This window comes from Phoca vitulina, unplaced genomic scaffold (assembly GCF_004348235.1).
Source record: "Phoca vitulina isolate PV1807 unplaced genomic scaffold, GSC_HSeal_1.0 scaffold81, whole genome shotgun sequence".
Taxonomy (NCBI): Eukaryota; Metazoa; Chordata; class Mammalia; order Carnivora; family Phocidae; genus Phoca; species Phoca vitulina.
Window position 1 is genome coordinate 213,245 of NW_022589784.1, and position 10,199 is coordinate 223,443.

Consider the following 10,199-nt stretch of genomic DNA (forward strand, 5'->3'; position numbering starts at 1 on the left):
TTTCAGGTAAATAGCGAGTGCCTTCTTGGCACAACGATGTGCAGATACTGCATGGGATACTTATGCGAGGAAACGAAGTTCAAACTTAACTGCCATCCAGGTGTTTTTATTTGCTAAATCCGGCAGCCCGCCACAGCTCAGGACACACATCCCACCTGTTCACAGGGATCCCGACCCCTTCAACATGCTTTTCTTCTTCTCCGTATTGTGACAAAATACACATAATTTAAAGCGAGCATTTCAACCACTTGGGAGTCTACACTTCTGTTCTGACGTCACAGTCTGAGAGGCTGAAGAAAGGGAGGAGGGGCCCAGCGCAGTCCTCGCAGGTCCCGCCCCCGTTTCCTAGCAACGCAACCACGCCCCCAGGCCGTGGGGCGTGGCCGTCAGGGTCACGTGGGACCTCTGCAGGCGCCGGCTCGCTCCAGCGCGTGCGTACGTGCGTCCGCGCGCGTGCGCAGGGGGGCGGCCGGCGTGCCGTGCGCGTCCCTGCCCCTCGACGTCCCCCTGCGCGCGCGCGCCCGGCCCTCCCTCCGGTTCTTATAGCGCCGCGGGCGGCGGTTGGCGGCGGGGACGGCACGGACGGTGGCGACATGGCGGCTCTGCGGCTCGTGGTGCTGGCGCTGGCGCTGCTGAGGGCCGAGGTCGGCTCCGGGGCAGGTGAGCGTCCCGCCCGGCGGGGGTGGGGGCGGAGCCGGGGCGCGGGGGCCGCGGGCCGGCGACACTGGAGGTGGGGGTCCCTGGACCCCGGCGGCCCGGGCGCGCGAGGGGACCCGGGAGCTGGCCGACCCCTGGACGAGGGCACCTTCCGCCCTCCCCTGGGAGCCGGCGGGCCCCCGCCCCCCAAGCCCCGCGCCGGCCGTGCCAGGCCGAGGGGGCGGCGGAGAGCCCCCCGGGACTCCCGCGCGGCCCCGGTGAAGCCTGTGCGGCCTGGAGCAGCGCCCGCCCAGGCCCGGGGCTCTCCCCTGGCTAGCGCGCTGTTGTCCTCGAGAGGACGCGCGGCGGTGCCCCTGCGGCCGGTGGGCTCGCCGGACCTGGAAGGGATTGTCATTCTTGGCAGGATTTAGGTCCCGTGTCGTGCTCCGGGGAGGCACCTGCCCCCCTGGTGTCGGCCCAAACACTGAAACCCTTGGAGGGAAGCCAGCGCGCTCCGCTTCCTCTGATGTCCGATTTCAGGGGACAGAGGGAGATGTCCACCCCTTCCTGTTACAGGAGTGGAAACTGAGGCCCGGGTCGGGAGGGGACATGTGCCAAGGTCGCCATGAGGTCGCCTTGGCAGCCTGGGGTGGAGCAGGAACTGTTGAGAGGGTTGTTTTTAGCCCCAAACAGCATTTATTTTCCAGAGCTGTTCACAGGAGTGGGCAATGTTTTGGGGGTGGACAGGTGTGGTTTGGAGAACGCTCGTTGGAAAATGGATTCAAGCGTGTTTTTCAGGGGAAAGCAGCACAGCCTCTCTGTCCCTGACAGAGATTTTCTTCCTGTGTTGTGACTTCCCGTTTTGTTCTTGGTTAAAGATTTCCAGTGATGGGCTTGTAGGGAACAAAGTGCGGAGCAGGGTCTGGGGCTCTTGTGGGAGGCCTCCTGGAGAGCTTCCCCCACTCACTCGTGACCCACTTGAAGGTCTCACTTGGCCTCTCTCCTCTTCCTTATAATCAAGACGGCAGTTTACTGAATGCCTCTGGGCGAGGGCCTTGGCCGCCGTGCCTTCCAGCGGATCTCTGGAAGACTCCGATAGGAGCCCGCAGCAAGATGAACGCGGAAGATAGGCTGCTGCTTTCCGCCCCTTGAGCCTTTGCAAACAGCTCTCCGTGGCTGGAGGTGGTGGCCACGGGCGGGCGGCCAAGGGGGTGAGGAGGACTCTGGGTTTCCCTCTGCGGCCCCTGAGCTCGCTCCCCTCATCACAGGGTGGAAGCACTCATTCCCGGGTTCAGTCACCCCAGCTCCAGCCGGGAGACTGAGAGGACCCCTGCACGGGGGTTTGGAGCTGCTCCTGCCCTCTCGCACACCATGGGGGGGGCGGGGGCGTGGACTCAGTTTGTCTGCACAGTGTCTGAATCCACCTGGGACCTGTGTCTGCTTTCTTCTTTCTCACTTTTTTTTTTCTTGAACTTTATTTATTTACTTATTTATTTGAGAGAGAACAGAGAGAGAGTGAGCATGAGCAGGGGTGGGGAGGGGCAGATGGAGAGGGAGAAGCAGACTCCCCGCTGAGCAGGGCTCAATCCCAGGACCCCGGGGTCACGACCTGGACCGAAAGCAGACGCTTAACCCACTGAGCCACCCAGGCGTCCTCTTCTTTCCCACCTTTGACAGCTCCACATCTCCGGGGACTCTCAGAAATACCATGCATCCTTTTTCTGCTGGGACAAGTGAATTACTAATGGTGTTTGCCTCTCCTGTCCGGGTCAGCTTCCCAGAAACTTTCTTCAGGGTCCTCTGCCAACAGTGGGTTTCCTCAACTTAAGCAGCAAGTGCCTGCCAGGTTGGCACCCATGTCAGCCAAGGCCCCAGGACAGGGCTCTCCCTGGGATTGTCCTCGGCGCCACGGTCCTGGCAGGCCTGGTTGGGAGGGCACAAGTGGGCACCAGTTTGCTAGCTGGGTCCTACAGGCTGCTGATGTGGCCTGTCTGTGCCTCAGGTGAAGGGAGCAGGAACCCCCTCCTGGCCAGATGGAGGGGATGGGAGGGGCGGGTGGAGAGGCCCAGAGCCTGTGGCTGGCATCCCAGAAATGTTCTGTTGCTCCTCCTACCTGAGCGGAGCTGCTGAGGAGGGTGGGGAGGAGGGTGGGGAGGAGGGTGGGGAGGAGGGTGGGTGCTGGCAAGCCTCATGCCTGCTCCTGGGCTGTTTACCATAAGGCCTGCCTGGCCCCGTGCCCTGCCCGGCGGCCTAAGGGCATGGAGGAGGGGTGGCTGTTTTTAGACGAAGGTGACTTGACTTCAGAACAGGGCTCACAGTCACATGGCCAAAACTGATTTTTTACTTTTTGGGCTCTCTCCTTTGTTCGTCCCTCCTGCGCCTGTGCTCTTGAGGATCCCTGTGAATTCCTGGGGTGCCCCCTCCCGTCTCCGGAGCCAGGTGGAGTGTGCCTCGGTCCCCTGCTGCGTGTGACCCTCAGGCAAGGCGGGGGTGTCAGCCTCTGGTTCCTCAGACACGCAGGGGGAGGGGGGGTATGCCCTGCCTTGTCCTCTCTCTGAGACCTGAGTCCCCTGCTCCCCCCTGGGAGTAGCCCTCAAGCCTGTGGTGTTTGGGACACTTCTTTCTCCCCCAGGGAGGCAGGGTGCAGCTGGGACAGATCTGACAGCCCCTGGGTGAGGGGACAAGGCTACAGACACGAGTCCTGAGGCTTTAGAGAGGCAGGCCAGTCTGGGAGGGGGGCTGTCTCTGGCCTCACTTCCTGCCCTGACTCACCACTCCCAGCCCCGCACAGAGCTGTTGGTTTTGCAATCTTGGGAAATCGTGACTCCTGAGAAATGCAGCTCACTGGGAGGGGATCCTTTGGTCGAAATGGCGCTGCCACAGAAGGGTTTCAGCCCTCTTCCAGCTTCACGCCTCTGCTTGTCGTTGTACCCGTCCTGAGTCCTGCGAATGGTCTTTGGGCTACCCCCGGTGGGTGGACATGAAGGTCTACCTGTCTCCAGGACCTTGGGGCATGTGCCACCTTGCCCCAGAGCAGAAAGCCCGAAGGCTTCGAGGCTATACACCTGTATTCACGAGCCCACGGGGGTGGGAGGTGCCCGGGGCGCCAGAGAGGGGCTTCCGTTCAGTTCCTGTCCGCCTCTTCCCCTGCCTGCCTGGGGGTCTGAGACCTTGTGTCCTGTCCACCCTGGCCGCGGGTCTCACCTCTTCACACAGAGACCGCCGCCACTCCTCCCCCAGACTGGAAGTGCCTCTAGGGGAGCCAGGGCTGCGGGTGTTGAGGTCTAGCGGGACGGGAGGGGAGCTGTCAGCCCACTGAGGACTCAAGTGCCAGGGACTCTCTGAGTAGGAGACAGGCACATTCTGCCTGTGAGTCATTCGAGAAAGCTGCCCCGCTGTGATATCCCTCCAGTAAAGATTGCCTGCTGCCCTTTTGGATTTTCAGGTTAAAGTTTCTTTTTTTTCTTTTTTCTTTTTCTTTTTTAAGATTTTATTTATAGGGGCGCCTGGGTGGCTCAGTCGTTGAGCGTCTGCCTTCGGCTCAGGTCGTGATCCCGGGGTCCTGGGATCGAGCCCCGCATCAGGCTCCCTGCTCGGCGGGAAGCCTGCTTCTCCCTCTCCACCCCCCCTGCTTGTGTTCCCTCTCTCGCTGTCTCTTTCTGTCAAATAAATAAATAAAATCCAAAAAAAAAAAAAAAAGATTTTATTTATATATTTGAGAGAGAGCAGGCGCACGAGTCGGGGGTGGGGAGGAAGGGGCAGAGGGAGGGGGAGAAGAGGGAGATCCCAGGACCCTGGAATCATGACCTGAGCCGAAGGCAGATGCCCAACCAACTGAGCCACCCAGGCGCCCCTTCAGGTTAAATTTTCTTAGTGACTGACTAGGTGTCTGTGTGGACGACGGAGCCTGTTTCTTGTTGGTACTTCCATCTCCTATTCTGATTTTTCACCCAACTTCATGCTGTAAGCTTCTCCCTACAGACTAAATGGGAAAAAGCTTACTGCCAGTCGCCCTGGGGTGGCTCTCTCTGTGCCCAGATTCTCTGGGCATGGTCTTCTAGAAGGGACGCCTCTGGGACACATGAATTTGGGTGACAGATGCTACTGAGTAAACGAAGAGTTGCTAACGGTTGCACTGAGACCTCTCTGGGAGCCTGTGTTACAAAGTCCCCGCCGGTGGGCATGGGAGTGTCCCCACCACACCTGCTGCGAGCCCTGGGCTGGGGCTCTGATGTGGACACAGGTGGGCTCGCTGCTCAGCCTCTGGTGCAGAGGGTGGACTGGGGGTCCTCCTCCTGGTTCGTTCTCACAGCTCCATCCTCCCTGAACTCTGGTCCCCAGGGGGAGCTGCTCCCTACAGAGGGGCCCTCCCTGCTTCAGCAGGTTGCTCACCTTCTGGTTCTAAGCGATGTTCACATTTCACTTCCTAAAGAGAACATCTCGAACCACTGGGGAAGTTTGTCTGGTTGGAAATTAAATGGAAGGGTCATTGGGGGTCCACCAGCAGCGTCTGGGCCATCTCTATAGTGGCTTTGTGGCAAGTGGGAGAGGAGACCTTGACCTTTCAGAAGAAGGTGCCATCCAGCAGAGGGGCAGCCGGAGCCCCTGAGCCCCACTTCGGAAGGCCTTGCTTTGGTGGGGGGAGGGGGGTCGGCAGGAGCTTCCAGTGAGGGAATGGTGGCCTGGGCGGTGGTAGTTTTATTTTTGTTTGTTTTTTTGAGAGAGAGCGCGCACAAGCAGGGGCAGAGGCAGAGGGAGAAGCATGCTCCCCACAGAGCAAGGAGCCCGACTCGGGACTCGATCCCAGGACCCTGGGACCATGACCTGAGCCAAAGGCAGACGCCCAACCACTGAACCACCCAGGCGCCCCTAGATTTATCTTTTTTTTTTTTTTTTTTTTAAAGATTTTATTTATTTATTTGAGACAGAGAGAATGAGAGAGAGAGAGCACATGAGAGGGGGGAGGGTCAGAGGGAGAAGCAGGCTCCCTGCCGAGCAGGGAGCCCGATGCGGGACTCGATCCAGGGACTCCAGGATCATGACCTGAGCTGAAGGCAGTCGCTTAACCAACTGAGCCACCCAGGCGCCCAGATTTATCTTTTAAAAAAGGAATTTCAGGTGTGTGCTGGAGCTGGGCCCAGCAGTCCATGGACCCAGGCTGGTCATTGGCTTCTGTTCCCACACCTGAGACCCAGCTGGTTAAAACATTTCCGGACAGAAACTGCATCGAGCCCTCTGTTCTGACAGGCGGCTCTTCAGCCCCGAGGCCCCTCTAGCGCAGCAGACGGAGCCGGGTGTGATTCAGGCTTGTGGCTTCTCTCCTCCAGGAGGGCGCTTGGACAGGGTGGAGGGTGTGCCGTGGCAAGGCCGTGGCAGGCTGGCTCCGGAACATGTGGGCAGGCAGCTTGGGGCCCTGGATTTGGGTCCTTTCTTGCCCTGATCCCTTTGCTCACGTCCTCTCATGTGGCTCCCCAGGGAGCGGGATCTGGACTTCCGTAGATGATATTGGCTCCAAGACACGGCTTACCTGTACCTTGAACCACAGCGCCACTGAGATCATCGGCCACCGCTGGGTGAAGGGGGGCAAGGTGCTCAAGGAGGATGCACTGCCCGACATGAAGACGGAGTATGAGTGAGTGGGGCCCAGAGGCGGGTGCCCCAACCTGCCCCAGGGCCTGCAGAGATGCCAGACCCCCATTTCAGCCCGCGGGCATCACCCCTAGGCCCCTCCCTGCACCCCACTTGCTCCAACGTGTTGTCGCTGCCCGCGGCCTCTGTGGTCAGTCGGAACGAAGGTTGGAGTCCGTGGGCTCGCTCTGGACAGACGTTAGACGTGAGCTCTGCTCACACCCCCTGGCTGTGAGATGGCCAAGGCCCCAGATCCAGCCAGGGGCCGGGGGCTGCTGAATGTGGCGCTGGCCTCCGAGACCCTTCCCTTCTTTCCCCAGGGCGCTGGCTCGGGTGGGCTGCGGGCAGACTTGGGTTCTCCCCGGCCTGAGTCCCTGGCTCACTGAGGTCACGGGCACTCCAGGCCGCCCTGCTCTGAAGCCTTGACTTAGTCGGTTCCTGAGCCGGCTCTAGAAGGAGAGAGTCCTGTTTGTTTCAAGGGCGGCTGGGCACACAGGCTCACTGACGCAGGCCCCCGGTCATGTCCCCGCACCTCCTCGTCCCTCCTGACCGGTCCTGGCTCCGGCTCCGGTCGGTAGGAGTCCCCTGCAGCGTGCCGTGGTGTGAACTGAACTCAGGACAGGACGGCACTTCTGCGCGTGCTCCGCTCACTGCCGTGCGTCTGCTTACAGGGTGGACTTGGATGAGCGCTCTGGGGAGTACTCGTGCATCTTCCTCCCGGAGCTGGCGGGCAGGACCAGAATCGAGGTGAAGGGTGAGCTTGGCCGGCCCTTGGGCGCATCTGGGGAGGGGGCAGAGGACACCGCCTGCCAACCCAGCAAGGGCACCACTTAGGAACCGCCAAAGAGTGGGCTCAGGCTCCTGCCTTGCTCGGTCTCCCCTGTAGGGCTCCCCAACATCAAGGCCGTGAAGAGGTCAGAGCATGCCACTGAGCGGGAGACGGTCGTGCTGGGCTGCAAGTCGGACTCCTTCCCCCCGGTCAGCGAATGGGTGTGGTACAAGATGGAAAGCTCTGGGGACCAGGTGAGACCCATGTCTGCCTGGGGATGAGCTGGCCTCAGCCTCGGCCTCAGTCCCTACAAGGTCCACCTGCCCCCAGGTCATCAGCAACACCTCCCATAGCAAGTACTTGGTGATATCCTTGGAGACCAAGACGGAGCTGCACATCTCGAACCTGGACCTGGAGACAGACCCTGGCAAGTATGCGTGCAACGGCACCAACTCGGAAGGCACCAGCCAGGCCGTCATCGTGCTGCGCGTGCGAAACCGCTTTGCCGCCCTCTGGCCCTTCCTGGGCATCGTGGCCGAGGTGCTGGTGCTGGTCACTGTCATCTTCATCTACGAGAAGCGGCGGAAGCCGGACGAGGTCCTGGATGGTGAGCCCACACGCCCTTCGCTCACCGTTCGGTTGGGGGGGGCGGGGTCCCCTGCCGGGGGGCTCCCTACCCAAGGCCTCGTCTGCCCCACTGTCCTCCCTCACTTGGCTGCAGGTGGGTGTCCTCCGTGGTCAGTGACCACCTTCCGCTGCTCCACCCATGCTGGTGGCGGCTGCTTGGGGCCCAAGGGTTGTGGCAGCAAGCAAGCTCTTGACTTTGTGCAGAGGTTGTTCAGGAAGCCTGAGCTTGCCCTCCTGCCTGGCGCCTGTGGGCAGGGCTCCCAGATGCCACGCGGGCCGTGACCCCACACGGCTCGTTCTGAGGGTGCATGTCCTGGGGGCAGGATTGGCTGCCTGCGTTTACAGGCAGGGACACTGAGGGCAGGGCCCAACAGGACCGGTGCCACCCTGCAAGGGGCCTGGTGCAGGGACCGCTCCTGACGGCCTGCCCTCTCCTTGCATGTGGCCGCGCATCTACACAGATGAAGACACGGGCTCCGCTCCTCTGTAAGTCGGGGCCTTGCTGGGAGGGGGCGGGCGGGCCGTGTCCCCCGGGCAGCGTCCGCTGTGCACGTGCTGGGTGGGAATGGGGCCACCGTTCCGTCCTCCTGAGCGCCCAGAAGCCCTCCGTCCTATCCCCCAGGAAGAGCAGCGGGCACGTGAATGACAAAGGCAAGAACGTGCGCCAGAGGAACGCCAACTGAGGTGAGGCGTGGGGGGAGGGGAGGGCGCGGGGCTGCCCAGCCGGCCTCAGGCTGGGCTCCGAGCATCCCTCGTGCCCTGCACAGGCGTCCAGCCTCCGTCTGGAGCAGCTCAGCGTCTGGTGTTTGCAGATCCTCTCAAAGGAGACCCGCCCTACGAAAGCAGACCACACCGTGGGTCAAATCACAATGTTTCTTTCCTTTTTTAAACTAAACTAGGGTTTTCTACACATAGAATTCTGTTCCTTAGGGGTTTGTTTTTCCTTTTTAAACATTTTGTGAGCGCCTCGGGGGAGCTGTGAGCTTCCTGCGAGACTCCTGTCCTCAGCCCGTCCCCTCAGCTGCCCCTGCCCACCTGACCCCTCGCTGTCCTCCCACTATCTCCCGCCTGTCCCTCCTGTCCCTTGGGCATTTAGCCTCCCAGCCCATAGTGGGGGTTTTGAAGGGCAGGTTGGCCTTTTTCGGGGGCTCTACCTCCTGAGACTGCTGGGCCTTGTTGGGACCCTTTGTGGAAGGTCACAGGTCGTGCACGGTGCGAGTGTCCTGCCTGTCTGAAGTCCGTGCTGATGGGGTGCCTCGGGTCTGTGTCGTGCGTCAGGACAGCTCTGCGCGCAGCTGCTGGTGGGCCCGCGCTGGCCCGCCCTGCCCCTGCCGTCCACACGCCCAGCTGCAGGGGAGTAGTCCGGCGACCACGCTGCAGAACCCCCTCCCCAGCTGCTCCCCAGCATCCTGACTCACCCACCACCTGCCTGCTCACCAATAAAGAAAGGCCGACCCGTCTCTTTCTCCTTGGGCTCCTGTGTGCGCCGCCTGGGTCTTAACAGGAGAGCTAGCAGGGGCGTGAGCGCCACGTGGTGCTGAGTCCTGGGTGCAGTTGGGGTGCATGGGGGTGAGGCAGGGCTAACCGGCTGGCCAGGAGCTTTGTTCCCAGGATGAAAGGTGAAGGTGGGGGTGGGGGGTGCAGAGGACCTCAAGGGGCCCTGTGAGTGCTCCAGAGCAGGGCCGGGCCCCCCCCCAGGACAGGCATCCCTCCCGTACCCACAGCTGCCTGGCACCCACCTGTCCCGGGCTAGAAGCTCCCTGCGGTGTGTGATGGAGGTGGGGGTGGGGGCAGCCAGGACCTCATGAGAGAGCCCCAGCAGGTGTCCCCAGTAGAACCAGACCCTTGGGACTTTGCTCCAGCCCAAGAGGGGCTGGCTGAGGCCTGGAAAGCCATGGAGGTGGCCCTCCTGAGCCTGACCCCCAGAAGGGGGTCCCTGTCCGCTGAGCCCAGGCTGACCCCTGGAGCAAACTGGGCGACATGGACGGGGTTGAAGGGCTGGGTCATGCTCTAGGAGAGCAGATGGGAGGAGGCAGGGCCTCGCCAAACCTGGGGGCTCTAGCAGGTGCCATCTAGGCCTCCCGCCTGGTGCTGGAGGGGAAACTATCCCAGGGAAGGGAAAGGGCTCGTTCAGGGAGACCCTACTGCCCACCGAGGGACTGTGTTTACCCTCCGCCTCGCCTCTGGACATGGGCCCAGACCTTTAGCAGGTCCAGAGGAGGTCGCCAGAAATCAGGGTTTGGATGTGAAATCTGATGTTGGCAAAAACTCCAGCATAACAATACCCCAAATGCTGAAGATGGACTCAGCCCACGAGCCACCGGTTTGACTCCCAGGCTCTGAAATGGGAGGCCCGACCCCTCTGGGTGGTGGCTGACCCGTGTGCCCCAACCCCACTGGCCAGATGCTTCACCACGTCCCCCAGGGTGGCAGTACACAGCTGCAGGTGGTTTCTCTGGGTTTCTGTGGGCAGAACGGGGTCCTTTATGGAGGCCCCGCACACCACAGCCTAGGGAGTTTGCCCCCCACCCCAGGTCAC

The 10,199-nt window shown here is 61.6% G+C and overlaps 1 protein-coding gene across 1 annotated transcript; it reads left to right on the forward strand.

Annotated features, from left to right (window-relative positions):
* The first annotated feature begins 518 nt into the window (after positions 1–518).
* Positions 519–9,120, forward strand: BSG (basigin (Ok blood group)). Its single transcript, XM_032394839.1, has 8 exons — positions 519–660; positions 6,112–6,268; positions 6,936–7,018; positions 7,151–7,287; positions 7,364–7,640; positions 8,122–8,146; positions 8,283–8,344; positions 8,428–9,120. The coding sequence occupies exons 1-7, from the start codon at positions 594–596 to the stop codon at positions 8,341–8,343; spliced, it is 807 nt and encodes a 268-aa protein (XP_032250730.1). The 5' UTR covers positions 519–593; the 3' UTR covers position 8,344; positions 8,428–9,120.
* The last annotated feature ends 1,079 nt before the right edge of the window (positions 9,121–10,199 follow it).

Excerpts from the sequence above, each read along its gene's own strand:
- BSG (XM_032394839.1), top strand. The coding sequence starts at position 594 with ATGGCGGCTCTGCGGCTCGTGGTGCTGGCGCTGGCGCTGCTGAGGGCC. Across the intron at positions 661-6,111 it reads CGAGGTCGGCTCCGGGGCAG|GGAGCGGGATCTGGACTTCC; the intron begins GTGAGCGTCCCG and ends GTGGCTCCCCAG. Across the intron at positions 7,019-7,150 it reads GACCAGAATCGAGGTGAAGG|GGCTCCCCAACATCAAGGCC; the intron begins GTGAGCTTGGCC and ends TCTCCCCTGTAG.